The sequence below is a fragment of the Schistocerca cancellata genome, chromosome 6 (genome assembly GCF_023864275.1).
Source record: "Schistocerca cancellata isolate TAMUIC-IGC-003103 chromosome 6, iqSchCanc2.1, whole genome shotgun sequence".
In the NCBI taxonomy this organism is placed as follows: domain Eukaryota; kingdom Metazoa; phylum Arthropoda; class Insecta; order Orthoptera; family Acrididae; genus Schistocerca; species Schistocerca cancellata.
In genome coordinates, this window is record NC_064631.1 from 433,734,236 (window position 1) to 433,758,333 (window position 24,098).

The 24,098-nt window shown below is 43.4% G+C and overlaps 1 protein-coding gene across 1 annotated transcript; it reads left to right on the top strand.

The window, feature by feature from the left end:
* The first annotated feature begins 1,012 nt into the window (after positions 1-1,012).
* Positions 1,013-20,375, top strand: LOC126088120 (trypsin alpha-3-like). The gene is made up of 2 exons (XM_049906224.1): positions 1,013-1,182; positions 19,689-20,375. Exons 1-2 carry the CDS (start codon positions 1,013-1,015, stop codon positions 20,293-20,295), a joined length of 777 nt encoding a protein of 258 aa, XP_049762181.1. The 3' UTR covers positions 20,296-20,375.
* The last annotated feature ends 3,723 nt before the right edge of the window (positions 20,376-24,098 follow it).

The window sequence follows — 24,098 nt, forward strand, 5'->3', positions numbered from 1 at the left end:
TCTTGTTGCTCATCGAACTGTCAACTGTTGTTTTCGACAGCGAAATATGTAACAATCAACTCTCCAAGAGAACGGGTGGTTTCATTGACGCTCTTTACGCCATCGCCTGACACTTTTTTATGTCTAATCTGAGCGGTGGTGTGTCTTAAATGTCTTCCTCGGTGACGCATAAGAAAACCCTGTGATTTCAACACTGGGCGTCGTGATTCTGACCCCCATCATAGAGGCGTCAAAAGAAGGGGTGAAATATGGATAAGACGAGGTGTGACGATCTTTCCATCATGTGACACATCCAGAGTGGTGTTGGGTAGAACTGTAGCGCAATCTAGTGCCAATGTGACATCGTAAACCCACCTTGCACCTCACAAGAACCTCTGAACTCTTGACTTTTTTTTGCATGTGGCGACACCTATCTGTTCGAAGCGTCTCCGAGCCTATGGGTGACGTCACAAGGTGGCACGTTTTGCCCCATCACAGGGGAAGGTTGTAGGCACCTTTGAGACAAATTTCAAACTTCTGCATCGCAATGGGTCACAAGTACGGGTTTCAAAGGAATGATCATTTAAATTTGTAGCGCAGCGTATGCTTCGCGAAAAGACCGTGAACGTAAAATTAGAGGGATTCGTGCTCACACAATGGCTTACCAGCAGTCGTTCTTCTCGCGAAGTTTTCGCCACTGGAACAGTAAGAGAAAAAGTGTTAGTGGTACACGAAGTACGCTCCGCCACTCACCTATAGATGGATTGCGGATTGTAGATTCAAATGAAGATGTAGAGAGACCACATGTATTCGATGACCACTGACTCGTTCTCTCAGGCAGATTATCAAGCACAGCACAATGTCGCAAGTTCAAATTTCGATCCGGATATCGATAACAAAGAGCAAGCAACTCGATTGTAAAGTTGTACAAGCTGATTGTGTTGCCAGGTGGGAAATATCAATACAGCAGCAGCCTTTGTTCTGTAGATATAAAGAGTGCGCAATACAAAGCAGCGACAGACTTCCTGCAGAGATGTCTCGACTAGGACAGCTGGCGCTCTTGGCTCTTGCGCTCAGCGCCGCCGGCGCTTACGCGGCCGTCAGGAACCTCGCCATCCCTTCGAGGCCGCGGCTCAGCGGAAGGATAATCGGCGGGGCGTCCGCCAACATCACGCAGTTCCCCTGGCAGCTCTACTTTATCACGTGAGTGCTCTGCTAAGTTCAAACAACGAACGAGAACGCAGCCTGCTGACGTTTTCGACATCAGACCGTATTTCCGTAGGTGAAAGCCCCGTCATTTTGCAGGCACAAATACAACGAGGAAGTGCTGTGCAAAGAAATTTAACCAAGAAACAAAATACGATATTTGCAGGAAGACAAAACAAACACACACGTACGAGCGTACACGGACGCACGCACTCACTCACTCACTCACTCACAAACACACACACACACACACACACACACACACACTCACACACCTTAAAACAACTAGCGCCCCACACAACTCAAGACGGCCAAGTTATCGATCATAAACAGTAATTACCAACTGATGAGGTAGTAGCTTTAGCTCTGTCCCTCTTGTTGTTTGACGAGAACGGGATACCAAGCAAAATTTAAGCAAAATCACCCGTCTGAAGGTCAATAACCAATCTAATCTCGACTGCTTACTTTATAACACTATACAAGTAGTTAGAAGTTCACGCCAGAATCTCTGCGTTGTTATCTTCCGTAGGATGATAAGTGCCAAAGCAATATTCTGCAGCCGTCCATAGGATGACAAGCGCCAAAGCAATATTCTGCCGCCCGACGTTGTGGCCGAGCGGTTCTAGGCGCTTCAGTCCGGAACCGTGCTGCTGCTACGGTCGCAGGTTCGAATCCTGCCTCGGGCATGGATGTGTGTGATGTCCATAGGTTAGTTAGGTTTAAGTAGTTCTAAGTCAAGGGGATTGATGACCTCAGATGTTAAGTCCCATAGTCCTCAGAGCCATTTGAACCATTTGAATATTCTGCTACAGCAGATTTGCTTAGCTGCAGTAAGCGTGTGTGACGCTTATGCCCTATACACCGGTCCTCCACGAACCTGTTTGGGTGACCCAAGTATGATATGTCATAACTGCAAAAGACATGGTAAACACCCTTGTTACTCAGACCAATATCATCCTTTATAGACCCTAAAAGCGCCCTGATCTTAGATGATGGATGAATAACGCACTTCGAACCGTGTTTCCGCACAATGTCACCAATCTCGTTGTAAATCCGAATCACGGTTGGTCAGTTGCACAATATCTTCTGCTATAACCGTTCACGCGGAAGGTGACTTCGAGATGAGTTGCCTCAACGGACAAACGTACGGAGTCTAAGATAACGTAGGTCCTGTGAACCAAGATATGAAGTACCCATGCACGCTGAGCCGGATGGTGACATCTATCAGCTACAAGATACAAACCATTGTTAGTTGCCTTTCTATAAACGCCATGTCCCAACGCACCATTAACCTTCATCCTGACGAAAACATCAAGGGAAGGAAGGCAGTCATCCTTTTCCTCCTTCACATTGAAGGGGCTATTCGTGGACTGAATTCAGACGTTCTAAAAAGCACATCGCTCTCTGGTTGCAACTATGACCTGCAAATAGCGGCGTGTTAGAACGTAGACTTCACTCCAAACATCAACATCTAACATCACTGCCTTCTCCAGTTTCGGTTCCTAGGGAACAACGGCCTGCCATTCCTCCGCAGACATTCAGAGCATCATTGAAGGTGTCTCCAACGTAGTTCAAGCCGTCATAAAGGTGAAGGGCGAACGCACGTCACATTAATGTCTACAAATAGATGTACGGACACTTTTGATCTAATAGTATATATACACACATTATCCACACCGTTCCGGGAACTTGAAGTCTGCACCACGATACTGGTGGCTGTTTCAATCGGGTATCACAGTGTTCATTGTATTTCTGCTCTACTAACCGACTGTACCATGTCCAGCATGTCTTATTGTTCTGCAATAGATATACACCTGACTTTTGTGGTAGCATGGATCGTTCTAAACATAGCAAAATAAAACATTTCTGATTGTTATGCAAATAAAATGAATTTGAGGCCGTGTTTCCCTAGGATGCCACCCATTCTTCCAGATGTTGCGCCAGAATGGGTCAGCCATCGCTTTTTTTTTCTTCCTGGTTCTGTTTCACAGAGTTCAAGGCTCCCTCGATGGGATAGACGGTAGTAATATATCAATTAAATCAGTTGGATGGTTGGGTGATTGGCTGGGGTGTAAGGGACTAAACAACAATATCATCAGTCCCTCAGTCCAGAGGCAGTTCATGAAAAATCAGTGACGTTCTTGAAGTACGTTTTCTTATGACGGAAGCACGTTGGCACGGTAAGATCGAGGCATTGAATGCAGCAAGGATGCCAGAGCTAGGAAATAATTTACGGATTAGTACATCGCTCGGGTCGGTACGCAGCTAAGAACACACGAGGGCTTGGTTCAAATGGCTCTGAGCACTATGGGACTAAACTGCTGAGGTAATCAGTCGCCTAGAACGTAGAACTACTTAAACCTAACTAACTTAAGGACATCACACACATCCATGCCCGAGGCAGGATTCGAACCTTCGTCCGTAGCAGTCGCGCGGTTTCAGACTGTAGCACCTACAACCGCTCGGCCACAGCGGCCGGCAGCACACAAGGAGTCAGCCAGGGCTCATCCATTGGCGAGAAAGGCCCCACCCCGCATCCATCCCCACCAGCCCGAAGAGCAGCGAAACCAGTTACAGAGTTTAATGTCTTCGAATTAAGGCTAGAAATTTAAAGGACATCTGTTGGATTGTCAACAATAATATGAGGAGAGAAACGAGTAATGTGGGAGGTGAGCGTCTCTGGGGCTCTGCTTACGAAAGGGGTCACCCAACCCACAGCCAACCGTGTGTGGATTGCCGTTTATACGACACCACGAACGGCTGCGTTTCGAGTAGCGCCGTGACGGAGAAGCATAGCTGCTGATGAATGGCGTCGCATTGTAATCGTTGTACACTACTACTCCAGATGATCACCGTCGGTTAGTGCAGAGGAGGCCTGAAGTGAGGTCCCGTTCTTCCAATATTTCCTCTTGGCGTCATGTGCGGGCGCCTATCGTGTATGACTTCGGGTCATGACTATTAATGATTTAGGGAACGTCAGACAGGTACGTCACAAATATCCTGTACCCTCATGTGTTGCGTCTCATGCGAAACTATCGTGGTGCCATTTTTTCAACAGGACGACTCTCGTCCACACGTGGCACATGTCTCTATCAACAGCCTGCATGGTACTGAGTTACTCCCGAGGCCAGTAGGATCTATTGGGGTGTCTCCAATAGAACGTGTTTGAGACCAGCTGGGACATCAACCCTTCACAGTACCATTACCCTAGATATACAAGACCAGTTACAACAGGTGTGGGCCAGTTCGCCTCAGGAGATGGTACAACGGCTTCATGACAACTTTCCGAACCGATTCAGAGCAAGCATTCAGGCATGACGGGAGCAACGTCATACTGATAAGTGGGCTCATACTGCCATGCCAAGTTCTTCATAAATTTGATTTGATTTTGTAACCACTGCAGTGACATCACATGGTCTCTCAACCCGAAAAGTTTCTTTTTTTTTCTCCTCCCCTCCTGGGAGCTACATATTTTTTGTCAGGCATTGTATCTTCCATTAGATATCAGGCCACCCTGACAATAATAACTTTCAATAGTAGCTGAAACGTTTGTTCATGGTTGTGCAATATCATACGGTTTAAAGCCTAAAAAAATTTCACTCAAACTGACTTCCGCGTAAATCCGACGACTTACACCCCACAGAGAGGTCTGAGGTTTAGCCAAGAATGTTTGCTGCTCACGCTTGAAATCAAACTTTGTACGACCGCTCACATGCCAGCAATATCTGGAGTTGATAATTTCTGACAAAAGCTCTCTCGAATCTGTTTTTGTATTTATCTCGTAAAATGATCTGTGCACTCTTTAAAGAGGTAACGAAGTTCACAACGGAGACATTAGATTGATTACTGACTCCAAGGACTTCCGTTATCATGCATATAGATAAGCAAAAACTTAATGGACTTGCTTAAAGTGGGCTCACCAGGCTATGAACGTGACAGTAAAGACAAGTGAAAAGTCTGTTAAGATCAGGGATCTGTTTTCTTTAATTGCGGTAAATTAAAACTGAACGATCTTTTTGGATCAAATAATTCGCTGTCACGTCATCTGTTTGTTTTTAGCTATATCTGTCAGGAAGCAACCGTGGTGTTCTCGTGGGTAGAGCACTAGACTCCAGCTCTGGAGGTCCCGGATTCAATCCCAGGTAGGAGAGGGGATCTTATATACTTCCGGTCCCTACAAGATGGCCCCAGCTCCACTCAGCCTGCTAAGGAATTGAGTATCTGGGATTTTTCCCGGGGTTAAAGGCGGCCCGGTCGATGGGTTCGCCACCTTCTCCCTCCTATTGCCACGACGAGCGGAAGTCTGCAATTAGTCGCAGTCAGGCCAGAGGCCCATTCACGGTTTGAACGTAACAGACTTTTTTTTTTTAGTTTTGCCAATTTTATGTTTTGTCTCCAATTTTTGTAGGAGACGTAACAGCAGGTATTCATTTGTGTAACATGTCGGTAGTACCGTGTAGCACAGCTTCTAGCCTCGATATGGTCCCATATCGGAGAGGAACAGATGCCACATCCAGCATAAGCCATTCATTGACGATCCAGTAGGACGTAGAGCTACCAAATTGCAGAGATATGCTTTACCAAGTCTCACCTGCTGTTCTTAACAGTATCACACATTTCCTAATGTATTAAAATCATTCGAGGTGCTACAGAGTACCTGAGTGTTCGTCAAACCATGGACATATGGATGCCGTCATGTGAACACAGTTACTGTTATCTCGGAGTGTCCACAGCAACTCATCATGAAGATATGGATAAGAGGGCTACACGTACACACCAATAATGCTGCTCCATGATAATGGTCCATGTTCACGGTAACCTGAATAAGTTGGCCCCGAATCATGGTACGAGAAACACCTCCGAAATATCAGATAACCCCCAGAACTGAGTGTTAAGCTTTTCATTGCGCCATAGCTGCTCTCTACGCCTTCTATTACGTGGAAAGAGGCAAAACCACGACTCTTTGTATTACAATGCACGGCTTCAGACACCAACTCCAATTCCTGTGTTGTCCCACTTACTAAAGAAGTGTAGCTTTATGCGATGCTATGGCTTCTCTATAAGATGCGTAAATCCCCAAATGTCAATAACTACTTCTCAGTCTTATTCATCACATCATTCTCTAACATTTTGAAGAAGGTAATGCACTTCGGGCTTGTCAATCGCCTTTGTAGTAATGGGATACTTAATTAACCACATTTTGGATTTCAAAACAGCCACTCTAGTGCGTTAACTATTTATTCCTTCACGAAGCACACAATAAAATCTTTAAAGAATACAATATCACCAATTATGATCATCTACGGCTTATCGAAGGTATTTGATTACGTCAGTTGCAGTATTCTACTAGAGAAGTTAAGTTTTTATGGAATAGGTAGTTTCACCCATTCTCATTTAAGAAATAGAAAACAGAAAGTTGTCCTAGGCTGTTCGAGTAACACGAAGCGGGATGCCACAACGTCTGAAAGGGGAAAAATAAGGAGGGCGGTTTGAAAAGTTCTTGGAATCACCACGAGAGGTCAGCGCTAGCGCAACGAGTTGCTCAAGTGATATTCGTTGGACTGTTTCCTGTAAACACGCGCCATGTCAGTGCTCTCGGAAGAGAGCTGTGAAGGTGATGTGGTTCTGTTATTGTTCCCGCATAGTGATTTGCGAAGATGGAAAAAAATCGAGATTCGAGCAGTGTTCAAGAATTTCATGCCGATTTCCAGAATACACTGGGGGGTCTCTGCTCCTTCATATTCAACTGTTGCCAAGTGGACAAATGAATTTAAATTTGGTCGGAAGAGCTTAGATGATCATCCGCACAACGCACAATGGTCGCCCAATTTGTGTCACTACTCCTGAAATCATTGCAGAAGTGCACAAAATGGTCATGGAGGATCGCTGGTTGAAAGTGCGTGGAAATTGCTCACGTTTGTCAGATGTCATCTGGAAGGGTATATCACATTTTAACAGAAGAGTTAGAAACGTAAAAATTATCTGCAAGATGGGTGCCGCGACTCTTGATGTGCGCCCGCACACATGTGTCGTCGCCATGTCAAAATTACACGAACTAAAGTATGAATTGTTGTCACGACTGCCTTATTCACCTGATATGGCTCCGTCAGACTTCCATCTCTTCCCAAAATTGAAAATTTTTCGTGGTGGACGAAGATTCACTTCAAATGAAGAATTGATAGCTGCAGTTGGTAACTATTTTGCAGGCCTGGGGGAAACTCATTTTCAAGATGGGATCAAGACACTGGAACATCCATTGGACCAAGTGCATTAATCTACAAGGAGACTACATTGAAAAATAAAAATAGTCTAGGTGATGTAAGTACTTTTTTCCTATTCCGTTCCGAGAACTTTTCAAACCACCCTCGCTTACTGCGCAGTCCACGTAGTTCTATCATTTTCCAACTATTGTTCTTGCTTTATGTTAATGATCCGTCCTTTTATTTAAATCAGCAGGCATGATTAGTCCTGTTTACAGGTAGCACAAATAGTGTTGTGATGCTTAACAAAGAATCATGAACACAGAAAATAGTAAATGATGATTTCGTGAACGTTACTGATTGGTTCTACACAAACGGCTTAGCTTTGAAGTTTGAAAAAACACAGCTCATCCAGAAGAATGTTCGTAGAGAGTTCTAAGTACTTACTTGTACATATTCATAAAATAGCAATCTGGAACAAATACATAGTAGATACAGTAGAACTTCTAATACATATAGGTCGGGCAATTTTTATCATAATAATAATTGCCAATTTTGGGGATATAGAAATAACTAAGTTAATATTTTTGTATATTTTCATTAACTGATGTCTTGCGAGATACTCCGCACTCAGACAAAAAGAAAGTAATTAGAATTACGGGTGGAGTTCACATACATACATCTTGCAGGCACTTCTTTAAACAGCTGGAAATAATAACCACAGCCTAACAGTACATTATTCACTTACGAAATTCGTTATCAAAAGTCCTTGTACTTTAACACACTTTCCAAATTTCTTCTTCGTTTCTTTTACTGCTTGTTAAACGTACAGCTTGAACACAGAACTGGCGAAAGGCTCCCTTCTCAACTACTGCTTCCTTTTCATATCTTTCGACACTTATAACTGCATGTGTTTTCTTTATAAGTTATGGATAAAATGTGCTCCCTGCTGCTTTCAGATTTTGGAACGGTGTGTTCAAGTCAACATAGTCTAAATTTTTCCCTAACTCTACAAACACAATAAACGTAGGTTTCAATAAATGTAGGTTCACCTCCTTCAGCTTATCTTCTAAATAACTAATAGGGCTAGTATGGCCCTAGTTTTGCTTCGGAACCCAAACTGACTTTCCTCGATATCGACTTCTGTAAATTTTTCCATTCTTCTGTAAATAGCTCCTGTCAGTATTTTGGAAGTGCCCTTTGTTAAAATGATGATTCGGTGATATTCACAGATGTTGCCGCTTGCATTCTTTTGAAATGGAATTGTTACAGTCTGCTTGGAGTATGAGGGTATTCCGCCTGTCTGACACGAGATGAGATAGTTTTATCATGACTCAAATCATTGTGAGGCAATGTCGTCTATTCCAGGGGTCTTGTTTCAGTTTAGGTCTTTCTGAGCTCTATCACATTCTTCTCGCATCATTGTATCTCCCACCTCACTTTCATTTACTTCCTCTTCTCTATCTATAAAGTTCCACATGTCTTGTGCACCTGCAATAGGCAGTGGCGTCGGTACACTTCACATTACCAGCTAGCCATCGAAACTCTCTGTATACACATAAACAAATTCACATTTGACATGAATTACATTAAAAATATTTCTTATCGCCTGGCTCCAACCAATGTTTGCAGGATTTTTCCCTTCGCTGCAATGCAAATGATGGGACCGTTAATATCCTCCCTAATATTTCCAACTGTGAGTTTAGCTTCCAATGGGTCATCATTCCAAAGCCCCCCTCTACTTTTAAGAGTGGGATTATGAAAAGCATTAAAAAACTTTCGTAATTTTGACGTCAGGTTCATTTCCTTTTTATAACCCTTCTACATATTCCTTCACCGGTTTGCTTTTCCATCTTACAAGGAGACGGCACGACCGTGTGGTCGGGGACAGCCGGCACGGTAGCTCAGCGTGTTCGGTCAGAGGGTTTAGCCACCCTCTGTAACAAAAAAACTGAGTGAATGAATCAACGATCAACCTGAACAGGCGTCATCGGACGTCCGCCATGAACAAATTCAACGAACAATCCAGAACAAAATAACATAAAAAGAACAAGGTGTTTAGGGCTCGGATTCTTACGCCAAAGGTCTCGTGTTCGATTCCTCCTCTGGCTCTTTTTTTTCTTCTGTTTCATTTTCTTTGGTTATTCCGCCAATTATTCAGAAAGTTTCCCAAACCTACATTGTCCTTAACAAATTAGTTTCATTATTGAATAAAAATTATTTTCTTTTTGTCCAACAACACAATTCACGGCGGTGGGTTTTCCATGTTTCATTGTAAAGTATACGAGGAGAAACATTCCTTTTTAATCAGAATAACAAAGTCGATTGGAAAACATTCAATTTTAATAATATAATAATTATAAACAAGAACTGCAGTGGTAATTATCGTAAAAACAGACAAAGCAATAATTTTTGCGACATTTTGCGCAACATATAAAAGCGGATTTTTTACAATCACAGGGCGTTTGCAATAAATCTGTACAAAAACATGGCCCATTAACATTTACGAAAATGTTTCGTGTTTCTGACAATTTTGTGGCAAACCATGTCTCTGAATATTGGTGACGATAATTTGTGGTGAATTATAGAATGAATTTTTGTACAATCTTCCCGGGAATTAATTTCACGATTCTCCTGTAACAATGCGCTGCAATTTTGCAAGCAACAGAAGAAAAAAAAGTACCAGAGGAGAAATCAAACCCGAGACCTTTGGCGTAAGGATCTGAGCGCTAACTATGTAGGCCAGACGGCGGCTAGGCAGTGGACTAACATTTTACACTCATACGGCACCTAGGAAACTTCGGATCGATTTTTCTCGGGATTTTCCGAGTAGTTATTTTAATATTTTAACCACGTGAGGTGTTAGGGGTCCTCTTTCACCACTCAAAATTGCGGACAAATCCCCGACCCCACGGTCGTGCCGTCTCCTTGTTAGTATTGACTTGCTAGATGTCTTGATATTCATACAGTTGTTTCTTTTTTCTCCAAGGATCTCTTTAATTATCCTATAGAAAGCATCTACTTTTCCCCAAGTCATGCATGCTTATACAGTTTCTGCTTTGTCATCTTGTATTTTCTGTCAGTCTCGTTGTTAGACCCCTTTATTCACTTTTGCCTGCTTCATCAGCTGTATTTTTATTCTCCTTCCATCATATAAACCAAATATCTCGTATGTCATCCAAGGGTCTTGTCTTTTTACCTATTTGATCATATGATGCCTTCACTATTACACCTCTCAAGAGTACCCATTCGTCTTCTATTGTTTTCCTTATTCCTATTTCAGTAAAACGTTGTCTAATACTTCCTTTGCGACACTCAACAAACTCTGGGTATTTCAACTTATACAGGTCCAATATTATTTCGTTCCTAATTTTCTACTATTTCACCGATAAATTGTGTTTAGAGTACTCATTTGCATCCGATTTCGAAATCTCTGTTTTATACTTATACAGGGCGAGTCAAAAAGGAATTCAGAACTTTAGAACGACGTAGAAATTTATTGAGACAGCTTATACAATCGATAGATGTGTCATTTTGCAGCAAACAACCTCTAGTTTGGTTCACATACTGCATCAGTATCCCATTCCGCCACCAGGAGCGCCAGTGTAATGCACAGTTAAAATGGCTTCTGTCACTGGTGTGGAGTGTGCTCACTGTGTGTTTTGGTTTCATGAAACGATTCGGCATAATTTTTGCACCGAATACGCTAAAGAACCTCCAAACAGGCCTACAAATTACTCTCCGCACAAGAAATTTGTTGAGATGGGTTGTTCACTTCTACATGATAAATCACCAGATCGACTGTAAGCCGATGATCATGTCGAGCAGTTTAAGGAGAGCTTTGCCATCAATCCACAAAAAACAATGCGACACGCGCCTCATGAGACTGGCATTCCACAAAAGACTGAGTACATTCTACACGTTTACGCTTGAAACCATACAGATTCCTAATGACACAGCACATAAGTGGTGCAGATAAGGTTGCTCGTGGGGAACTCTGGATAGAGGACGACGAGACATTCCTGAAAACAATAAGTTTCCTATCAGTGGCATGATGAGCACCCACAACTGCAGAATATGGTACAGCGAAAATCCGTATGCAACGCTGAAACGTTATCTGTTTTATGCCCTTAGCAAACTGTAAGTGCACGGCCCTTTCTTCTTCAAGAGAAAACTGCCACTGGTTTGTGTATCAGGATATGCTTGAAAACTTTTAACTCCTCACAACGATGAAGATGACCGAGATGAGATGGTTTACTACCACAAATACGGTGCACCACCTCATTTCCTCCTCATGGAAGTTCTAAGTTTCCTTGATAACCGCTTGCCAGGTCGGTGGATTGGCCGTGAAGGGCCAATCGCATGACCACCTCGCTCCTCAGACTTGACACCACTGGACTTCTTTCTCTGGAGTATCATTTCCTTCCCTACCAAACAATTTAGGGGACCTGAAAAATTGATGCTGCCATTGCACAACTTACACCCAATTTGCTCCAATGAGTGTGGGAGGAACAGATTACTGGTGGGATGTTTGCACATCAGAAATGGTAGTCAAATCGAACCAGAACGATACTGGATACTTTTATGTGAAACCTGAGGTTGTTTGCCACAATATGATACATCTGCTGATTCTGTAAGTTACCTCAATAAATTTCCATATCTTTCCAATGCTGCAAAGTGATTTTTGTATTACCCTGTATAATCTGTTTGAAACCTTCTGATGTCTCCAGGCCTCTTGCTGTACACAACCTTCTTTAATGATTATGAGACTAAATATTAGCAATGATTAAATTGTACTTCGTGAAAAATTCTACCAGGTGGCTTCCCCATTCATTCTTTTTCTCTAGTTCATGTTTTCCTACCATTTTTCCTTCTTGTCCTTTTCCTACTACCGAATTCCAGTCGCCAATAACAATTAAATTTTCATCTCCCTTACTATCTGAATAGTTTTGTTTATTTCATCATACATTTGTTCAATCTCTCTATCATATGTGGAGCTACGAGGTGCATTCAAGTTCTAAGGCCTCCGATTTTTTTTCTAATTAACTATTCACCCGAAATCGATGAAACTGGCGTTACTTCTCGACGTAATCGCCCTGCAGACGTACACATTTTTCACAACGCTGACGCCATGATTCCATGGCAGCGGCGAAGGCTTCTTTAGGAGTCTGTTTGACCACTGGAAAATCAGTGAGGCAATAGCAGCACGGCTGGTGAATGTGCGGCCACGGAGAGTGTCTTTCATTGTTGGAAAAAGCCAAAAGTCACTAGGAGCCAGGTCAGGTGAGTAGGGAGCATGAGGAATCACTTCAAAGTTGTTATCACGAGGAAACTGTTGCGTAACGTTAGCTCGATGTGCAGGTGCGTTGTCTTGGTGAAACAGCACACGCGCAGCCCTTCCCGGACGTTTTTGTTGCAGTGCAGGAAGGAATTTGTTCTTCAAAACATTTTCGTAGGATGCACCTGTTACCGTAGTGCCCTTTGGAACGCAATGGGTAAGGATTACGCCCTCGCTGTCCCAGAACATGGACACCATCATTTTTTCAGCACTGGCGGTTACCCGAAATTTTTTTGGTGGCGGTGAATCTGTGTGCTTCCATTGAGCTGACCGGCGCTTTGTTTCTGGATTGAAAAATGGCATCCACGTCTCATCCATTGTCACAACTGACGACAAGAAAGTCCCATTCATGCTGTAGTTGCGCGTCAACATTGCTTGGCAACATGCCACACGGGCATCCAAGTGGTCGTCCGTCAGCATTCGTGGCACCCACCTGAATGACACTTCTCGCATTTTCAGGTCGTCTTGCAGGATTGTGTGCACAGAACCCACAGAAATGCCAACTCTGGAGGCGATCTGTTCAACAGTCATTCGGCGATCCCCCAAAACAATTCTCTCCACTTTCTCGATCATGTCGTCAGACCGGCTTGTGCGAGCCCGAGGTTGTTTCAGTTTGTTGTCACAGGATGTTCTGCCTTCATTAAACTGTTGCACCCACGAGCACACTTTCGACACATCCATAACTCCATCACCACATGTCTCCTTCAACTGTCGATGAATTTCAATTGGTTTCACACCACGCAAATTCAGAAAACGAATGATTGCACGCTGTTCAAGTAAGGAAAACGTCGCCATTTTAAGTATTTAAAACAGTTCTCATTCTCGCCGCTGGCGGTAAAATTCCATCTGCCGTACGGCGCTGCCATCTCTGGGACGTATTGACAATGAACGCGGCCTCATTTTAAAACAACGCGCATGTTTCTATCTCTTTCCAGTACGGAGAAAAAAAATCGGAGGCCTTAGAACTTGAATGCACCTCGTAATACGTTTATAAACTTGAACTAATGTGGTGGGTGTTGTATTTGTGTCTGTCTTGGTTATTATAATGTATTGAAATAGCTTATCCGTATTCCTACTTTCTCATTCATTATTAGACCTACCTCTATTCGATTTTGTAGTGATAACCCTGTACTGACATGACCAGAAGTTCGTTCTTCTTGCCATCACACTTCACCAATTTCCACTACATCTGATTTTATCCTATCCATTTACCTTATTTAATTCTCTAACCTATCCATCCAGTTAAGGGCTCTAACTTTCCAAGCTTCGGCCCATAGAATCCCAATTTTGTTTTCCTGATGACAATATCTTCCTGAGTAGTTCACGCCAGGGGAATAGAATTGGGTACTATTTAACTTCTGGAACATTATATCCAGGAGGATCCCATCGTCATTAAGCCATAGCGTACAACTGCATGTCCTCTAGAACTATAAAACCTGTAGTTTACCTTTGCTTTCAGCAGTTCACACCCATTTTTCTTTCTCGTGACGACAACATTCTCCTGTGTAGTTCCCACCTGGAGAACCGAATGGGGTGCTGTTTAACAGCCAGTGCCCGTGAAAATGCTCGAAAGGTCTCTCTTCAGAAACCACATGTTTGTCTGGCCACTCCGATGTAGTTGCATCAATGGTAACATTACCTGTATCACAGAAGCATACAAGCTCCCGCAGAATACAATGCTGCAAAATGTGTTCATATTCTTCCACTTGTAGCGTTTTCTTAAGCACAATAACGGGACCATACATTAAGCACGAAAAATATTCCGATACCGTAACACTAGCTTTTCTGTTGACACTACACGTGACGGCAGATAACATTTTCCAGGTATTCGCCACACCCAAAACCTTCTGTCGATATAGCGTTATTCACCACTATAAATCACTCGTTTACAGTCATCCACTGTGCTATTGAGTCGTTCTTTACACCACGGCAAGCGTCGCTTAGCAGTGGTACTGTTTGCCCACTATGGTTCAAAATGGTTCAAATGGCTCTGAGCACTATGCGACTTAGCTTCTGAGGTCATCAGTCACCTAGAACTTAGAACTAATTAAACCTAACTAACCTAAGGACATCACACACATCCATGCCCAAGGCAGGATTCGAACCTTCGACCGTAGCAGTCGTTCGGTTCCAGATTGTAGCGCCTAGAACAGCACGGCCACTCTGGCCGGCTGTACACTATGCCCCAATTTCTTTGAGCTACCTACGCACAGTCTTTGGGCTAGATGGACTGCTGGTAGCACTTTTGATCTCACAAGTGATTCCCTTTACTGATTCCTACGATTTCTTACAACCACCCTCCGCAATGTTCGATGGTTCCTGCCCTAGGAAAAAAGAAGAATATTCGAAATTCTTCCAATCCATCTGTGGCACTAATCAGCAAACCAGTTTTTAATAGTATTAGCTGAAAACAGTTTTGGTTGCAATTTTAGTTTTTTTATTTATAAACTACGCGTTTCACCTTATTTAGGCATCTTCAGGCTGATCTTGATTTGGTATTTCTTAGGACGATCCTTTAGGCAGTGTACGAAGGCGATGTTGGCCTGATGTACTCGACGACGCCCTTAGCTGCACTAAAGGATCGGCCCAAGAAATACCAAATTAAGATCAGCCTAAAAATGCCTAAATAAGGTGACACGCGTAGTTGGTAAATAAAAAAAGTAAAATTGCAACCAAGACTGTTTACAACTAATACTAAGAATATTCGACATCGAGGTCATTGGAGATGGCGCACGAGCTCGGATTGTGGCAAGGACGGAGAAGGAAACCGGTCGTGCCCTTTCAAAGGAACCATCCCAGCATTTGCCTGGAGCGATTTAGGGAAATCACGGAAAACCTAAATCAGGATGGCCGGACGTGGGTTTGAACCGTTGTCCTCCCGAATGCGAGTCCAGAGTGCTAACCATTGCGCCACCTATCTCGGTTCGATGGTCCCTGCCCTTCAGCAGGGGAGAGTCTTGTGGAGTGAAAAAGTTTTCAGACTTTCTCCTCCAACCAAACCAGTAATACAGATTTAAAATATTTTTATGTCCCGTTTTAAAATGATACTAATCGTAGCAATCATTTTGTATACTACAGTCTTTTTCTGAAATTACAAAAATTACTCCAAAAGAAAAAGCTTTTTTCCAAATGTCAAAAACTGTTTCTAGGTACAACATGGTCATGCGCCTAGGGACAAATATTCTATTCAAATTTAAAAGTGTTTCTGTAGAAAAGATCTTGTCTCTACTGTATACAGGATGAACGCTAGTACAAACCCGACAAAGTGCAGGTACGGATTCTTGACTGGAATTGTAGGAAAAAAGATCTTATGAACATGTGTCCACAAATGCATCCTTACGACGGTAGATGGAGCTGACTAATAAAAGTTCCCCTGACCGCTTGCCGTGCGTTCCTTGTGTGTTGCAGGCTGTGTGATTGATGCAGTGTACTGTAAGCAGCATAATGGTCCGGTATTCATGTCGGGAACAGACCAAGATGGGCTTTGTGTACGGCCAAGCAGATGGAAACGGTCGAGAGGCAGCACAACTATACCAAAACAAGTATCCTCACAGACACCAACCACATCACACAATATGTCAATCCTGTTTTGGGCGTTTGTGTGATCATGGGTCCTTTCAGACAGACGAACGTGCAGGGAGGCGGCGGACTACGCCTACATCAGATTTTGAGGACCGGGTTTCTGCCTCTCGACCGTTTCCATTTGCTAGGGCGTACGCAAATACCATCTCGGCTTGTTGCAGACATGCATACCGGACCATTCTGCTCCTTACAGTACGCTGCAGCCTGCAACACACAAGGAGCAGAAGGTGCGTGGTCAGAGGAACCGTCATTCGTCAGCGCCATCTATCTTGGCAACAATGAATTCCCGGACACACATTCGTAGGATCTGTTTTCGTCCATTTCCAGTCAGGAACCTGTCCCTGCAGTTTTTCGTTTTTATTAATGTTCATCCTATATAATAGTCTGTGCGTTACATTATGACTCTACCACACACTAACAATCAAAAAACCAGTTACAAGCTATATACGTTCTGAAACAGAAGCTATTGGTAAGTAACAGAAATTCGCTTTTGAAGACAGGGAAAATTGACAAAACATTAGGTAAACACATTTCATTTGCAACTATTGCGTGTTTCATGATAGAAGACCTTCTGTTTCAAGGTACAAGATGGTGCACGACGGACGAAGAATGGCCTAAAAGTCCACAAGTTATGTGACTTGTTTTAAAAATGTACAGAATCTTACTCGCCATAAAACTCTGTAACTGGGGAATTAACAATACTCTCGAAATAGTTTTAATGGACAATACAGCACTTAAATATAAAGTACTCGTAATACTTACTAACTCTGCACAAAAAGACGAGCTGTTGTCTCACACCAAGAGAAACAGTCATGTGTATTTTTTCATGTGATTCTAAAATCACTCACTAGACTGAAACACCGTTCAAGAAACTCATGTATTCCTTGATATACTCTGCTTCAGGTACAATGCTCTTCCTTGTATGAGGTATTCCTGGAGATGTGGTTGTTCCTTCGCGTTTCCACTTCACAATCACATCACCAACAGTCGACTTCGGCAGCTTTAGAAGGGTTGAAGTGTACCTGACGAATCAATTATTCAGGTGACATCTCACAACTAGTCCACATTCGAAGTGACTGAGCTCTCCTGAGCAACCCTCTCTGCAGTTACTGTTTCTCTACTGACAAGACAATACTCCACGCCCCCTTTTATACTATGTCCTTGAGTGACATATACAGGGCTATTACAAATGATTGAAGCGATTTCATAAATTCACTGTAGCTCCATTCATTGACATATGGTCACGACACACTACAGATACGTAGAAAAACTCATAAAGTTTTGTTTGTAAAGGGAGCACTTCAGGTTTCTGCCGCCAGAGCGCTCGAGAGCGCAGTGAGACAAAATGGCGACAGGAGCCGAGAAAGCGTATGTCGTGCTTGAAATGCACTCACATCAGTCAGTCATAACAGTGCAACGACACTTCAGGACGAAGTTCAACAAAGATCCACCAACTGCTAACTCAATTCGGCGATGGTATGCGCAGTTTAAAGCTTCTGGATGCCTCTGTAAGGGGAAATCAACGGGTCGGCCTGCAGTGAGCGAAGAAACGGTTGAACGCGTGCGGGCAAGTTTCACGCGTAGCCCGCGGAAGTCGATGAATAAAGCAAGCAGGGAGCTAAACGTACCACAGCCGACGGTTTGGAAAATCTTACGGAAAAGGCTAAAGCAGAAGCCTTACCGTTTCGAACTCATTGATGGGGACATGCTGCGCCGAGTGTGGGAGGAACTTGATTATCGGCTTGATGTCTGCCGAATCACTAAAGGGGCACATATCGAACATTTGTGAATGCCCAAAAAAACTTTTTGGGTTTTTGTATGTGTGTGCAAAGCATTGTGAAAATATCTCTAATAATAAAGTTATTGTAGAGCTGTGAAATCGCTTCAATCATTTGTAATAACTCTGTACTGAGGCGTCAAGTCGTGGGATAACGACATGCACATATTTAGATATCGATAGTACCGCGTATACAAGGTATGAAAGAGCAGTGCAATGGCGTAGATGACATTCGCACTCAGGTGATTCATTTGAAAAGGTTTCTGAGGTGATTGTGACCAGATGACAGGAATTAACAGGCTGTGGACGTGGCATGGTAGTTGGAGCTGGACTCATGAGCATTCCATTTCAGAAATCGTTAAGGAATTCAATATTCTGTGAGGCACAGTGTCAAGAGCGTGCTGATAATACCAAGTCTCAGACATTGTCTCTCACCACAGACAACTCAGTGGCCGACGGCCTTCACTTAACGACCATCTACCTGCGTTTGCACAAATTTGTCAGTGCTATCAGACAAGCAACACAGCGTGAAACAATCGCAGAAATCAGTGTAGGACGTACGACGAACGTATCCGTAAGGACAGTGCGGCGAAATGTGGCGTTAATGGGCTGTGGCAGCAGACGACCGACGCGAGTGCCTTTGCTAACGGCACAACATGGCCTGCAGCTCCTCTCCTGCGCTCGTGATCGTACCGGTTGGACCCTAGACGACTGGAAAACTGAGTCCCGATTTCAGCTGGTAAGGGCTGATGATATGATTAGAGTGTGGTGCAGACCCCACGAAACCACGAGTTCAAGTTGTCAACAAGGCACTGCGCAAGCTGATACGGGCCCCATAATCGTGTTGGCGGTGTTTACATAGAATGGACTGGGCCCTCTGGTCCAACTGAACTGATCACTGACTGGAAATGGTTATGTTCGACTACTTGGAGGCCATTTGCAGCCATTCATGGACTTAATTTTCCCAAACAACGATATGCCATACCACTGGGCCACAACTGTTCGCGAGTGGCTTGAGAAAGATTCTGGTCTATCGGAGTGAACAGTTTGGCCACAGATCCCCCAACATGAATCCTATGGAACATTTGTGGGACTTAATCAAGCTATCAGTTTGTATACAAAATCCTGCACCAGCAACACTTTCACAATAATTGTGAATGGCTCTAGAGGCGGGATAGCTCAATATTTCTGCCGGGGGCTTCCATCGAATTGTTGAATCCATTCCACGTCGAGGTGCTGCACTAGGCTGGGAAAAAGGAGGTCCCATACGATATTAGAAGGTATCCCGTGACTTTTGTCACATCAGTGCATAGTGATCCATTCTGCATCCCATAGGTGTGACTGGATACTTTTGCTCAGACAGTGTAAATGGAAAACAGACAATCTATCATGCAGGGCACGCATGTTCACTAAGCACCTAGATGGGAAGAGTTGAAGACTTTCTGAATACGAATGAAAGTGCAATAAACTTTATTTGTACGCTAGATGTTTCTTTACGAATGTTATTCCTGATTTATGTTCATTGATGTGATTTGTAATAATGTCGTGTGAAAGCTAAATTGCCTTGTTTTATGGAAACGAGTGCAGCCGTTCTTTTGTGTGGCAGAGGCGGCAGCAGCGACTGCGGGGCGTCCATCGTGAGCAGCATCTATGCGCTGACCTCTGCGCGCTGCGTCGTGGAGGGCGATATCTACAGCATGCAGGTCCGGGCCGGCAGTTCGAGCCGGGGCAGCGGCGGCTCGTTGTACACGGTCGTGGTCAAATTCTGGCACGCTAGCTTCGACGGCTTCGACAACGACATCGGCGGGCTGCGCGTCTCCGAGCCCTTCGTCTTCGGCCCTGACGTGCAAGCCATACCCGTCACCTGGAACGAGACGGCAGTAGGGAGCTCCGCCACGGTCGCCGGTTGGGGCGCCTCCTCGTCCGACGGCAGTCTCCCCTCTGAGCTCCAGGCAGTCACCGTCGAAATCATAGACACCGCCGCATGCAATGCCACCTACGGGAACCTCACCATCAACATGATCTGCGCCGGAGTGAGTGAAGGCGGCAAGGACTTTTGTGCGGGCGACGAGGGCAGTGCCCTAGTGTCCGGTTCGGAGCAGGTGGGAATCGTCTCCTGGAACAGTGGATGTGGACTACCCGGCTATCCTGGCGTCTATACCTATGTTGTACCCTTGCGCAACTGGATTTATGGGATTCTTGGTGGAGTCTAATGCACCTGTTTAGTGTATCATCTCGCTGCTAGTGTACAGAATATAATCTCTCTCTCTCTCTCTCTCTCTCTCTCCCTCTCCCTCTCCTCTCTCTCTCTCTCTCTCTCTCTCTCTCTCTCTCTCTCTCTCTCTCCACTTGTAAACAATCTACGTTTTCAATAAAATACACTATACAGTCAATTCGGCTCCCAGGTTTCTCTTATTAATGTACATAAAGTAATACACGCGACACTTTTGATATACGCTACTGGCCATTAAAATTGCTACACCAAGAAGAAATGCAGATGATAAACGGGTATTCATTGGACAAATATATTATACAAGAACTGACATGCGATTACTTTTTCACGCAATTAGGGTGAATAGATCCTGAGAAATCAGTACCCAGAACAACCACTTCTGGCCTTGATAACGGCCTTGATACGCCTGGGCATTGAGTGAAACGGAGCTTGGATGGTGTGTACAGGTACAGCTACCCATGCAGCTTCAACACGATACCACAGTTCATCAAGAGTAGTGACTAGCGTATTGTGACGAGTCAGTTGCTCAACCACCATTGACCAGACGTTTTCAATTGGTGTGAGTTCTGGAGAATGTGCTGGCCAGGGCAGCAGTCGAAGATTTTCTGTATCCAGAAAGGTCCGTACAGGACCTGCAACATGCAGTCGTGCATTATCCTGCTGAAATGTAGGGTTTCCCAGGGATCGAATGAAGGGTATAGCCACGGGTCATAACACATCTGAAATGTAACGTCCACTGTTCAAAGTGCCGACAATGCGAACAAGAGGTGACCGAGACGTGTAACCAGTGGCACCCCATACCATCACGCCGGGTGATACGCCAGTATGGCGATGACAAATACACGCTTCCAATGTGTGTTCACCGCGATGTCGCCAAACACGGATGCGACTATCATGATGCTGTAAACAGAACCTGGATTTATCCGAAAAAATAACGTTTTGCCATTCGTGCACCCAGGTTCGTCATTGAGTACACTATCACAGGCGCTCCTGTTGTAAGTAGGCTGTTTATGTTTTCTTTATGTAAGTAGGCTAATTAGATTTTTATATTGGTAATGCCACGTAGCACTCTGTATGAAAATCACTGGCTGTGCTGTGTGCAGCTTGTGGCTAGTTTGCATTGTTGTCTGCCATTGTTGTCATGAACTGCTATAGCTGGATGTGAACAGCGCGTAGCGTTGCGCAGTTAGAGGTGAGCCGCCAGCAGTGGTGGATGTGAGGAGAGAGATGGCGGAGTTTTGAAATTACATATATTATGACTTGTGGTGATATTAAGGTAAATACATTGTTTGTTCTCTATTAATATCTTTCATTTGTTAACTATCTCTATCAGTAGTTAGTGCCTTCCATAGTTTGAATCTTTTATTTAGCTGGCAGTAGTGGCGCTCGCTGTATTGCAGTAGTTCGAGTAACGAAGATTTTTGTGAGGTAAGTGATTTCTGAAAGGTATAGTTTAATGTTACTCAGGGCCATTCTTTTGCAGGGATCTTTGATAGTCAGATTGTGTTGCGCTAAATAATATTGTGTGTCAGTATAAGCACAGTTTTGTATAAATTGTTCAAAGGGGACGTTTCATATGGCGACCCTGCCAGGATACCTCACTGGAATCTTCTGATTTTTTCTTGTAGTTTGTGTATTTAGTGTAGCTTTTGTTTATTGCTAGCGCGTAATTGTAGAGAGAATCTCCTTTGTAGTTGTAGCCTTTCATTGTTGTACAGTAAAACAGTAGTGGCATGCATATAGATTTGCACCAAGTATTTCGCAGCTACGCTTGCAATTAACTAGATATTATTTTCAGTGCTATGTTAATGTGTTCTCCTATTTTTGCACTTCAAATTGTGCTTTTTGTGTTATCGTGTGAAATATTGTGACAATAATGGCGTGTGAAAAACGTACCACTAGGCTCCAAACTAAACTGAGAAATAATAGTGACGACGAGCGTAGCTAATCAGCGCCGCCGAGTAATGAATTTACTAATGTTCAAAATAGTAATTTGGTAACTGTGCATAGGGAAATGGAGCGGGCGTCAAATAATGGTGTAGACAGTGAAACAGGTAGTGAACAGGGAAGCATTATCGATCGATCGGTCGGCAACAGCTCGCCTCAGGAATCGGGAATGACAGAACACAATATTGCAAATACTGTAGACTCAGGTTTTGGGTTCTCAAGACACATTTTCCGCTTGTCAAAATGTGAATGTTGCCGATGCAAATTCACTGCCGAAAAGCACTGAGGAACATGTTTCAGACACCAATGCATTGTTATTACAATTAATAAAACAAATGGGACAAACACAGCAAAAGCTTCAAAAGTTAGACACAATGGAACAAAATCAGAGACAAACACAGCAAAGTTAGACACAATGGAACAAAATCTTCAAAAGTTAGACACAATGGAACAAAAGCTTCAAAAGTTAGACTCAGTGGAACATAAGCTTGAACAAACACGTGAAGATTTAACTACTGAGTTACATAACATCGAATCGAAATGTCAAAAGGTCTGTAATGACGTAAAAACACAAATTTGTGAGCATTTCCAACCTATTTTTTCGCGGCATGAAAATGCATTACAGAATCACGAAGCAGCCATAAAAGAGCTGCAAACCATTGTTCATGAAAATCATGAGACCTTGTGGGCTAAAATTGACTCAGTTGCATCTAACGATTCGGTTACGCAACTGGCAAAAACTCAGGAAAACTTAAAGAACACAGTAGATTCGATTTCAACACAAATGGACACTCTGAAACTTGGTTCAGAAAAACACACTGAGGAAATGTGTTCACTATCGGAGAAAGTAGCTGAACTTTCGGATCAGTTCACTAACTTATCTACAAAGGTAGATGATGATCTGAATGACACAAGACCCGTAGCCTTCACTGACACAGAAGAGTATGAACAAATTAGAAAATTCAAACAAAATCAAAATGAAATTAATACACAGTACAAAAGAGAATTCCGGGAAGTACAAGATCAGTTGACGCAGGTAATACAAGAATTACATATTTCAGAGGACACTCGCGCTCCAATACAGGAAGAGGGACATAGAAATACGGAACAGCCACAAATTAATAACACAGGGCACTTCGGAAATTATGAAAGAAATTGGCAAGGTACACCGAATTTTGAGATGGAACCGCCGAAACGACGTAACAATGACCGACATGCGACTCGCCGACATGATGATTTTGATTATAAGCTGTTCATTACTACACGTAAATTCAAAACGTTTAAGAACTCTGCCAACGACATTCATCCACAAGTGTGGCTCCATCAATTCTCTCATTGTTTTCCTCCCAACTGGTCATTGGAGCACAGGTTAGAATTTATTTGTGGCTACTTGGAGAATGAACCAGCTGTAAGAATGCGATCGGTCATTCACGATTGTCACAGTGAAGGAGAATTTTACCATGCGTTCCTTTCAGCATATTTGTCTCAAGCTACACAAGACCGAGTAAAACATAGCATCATGATGATGAAACACTTTGAACAATCTGAATTTTCCACTCTTGTCAAATATTTTGAAGACATGTTGCACAAGAATCAGTACCTGTCAAACCCATACAGCCCCTCAGAACTCATCCGCATTTGCTTAATCAAATTACCTGAACATTTACGGCATATTATTTTGGCAGGACGTTGCAAAGACGACATTGAAGCTTTTCAGGGACTCTTACAAGAATTAGAAATTGACACAGACAGTTGCGGGATGCGAAAACAGGAAAACAATCACAACAGGTCACATCCGTCACAATTCCGTGACGACAGAAACAATAACTGGACATG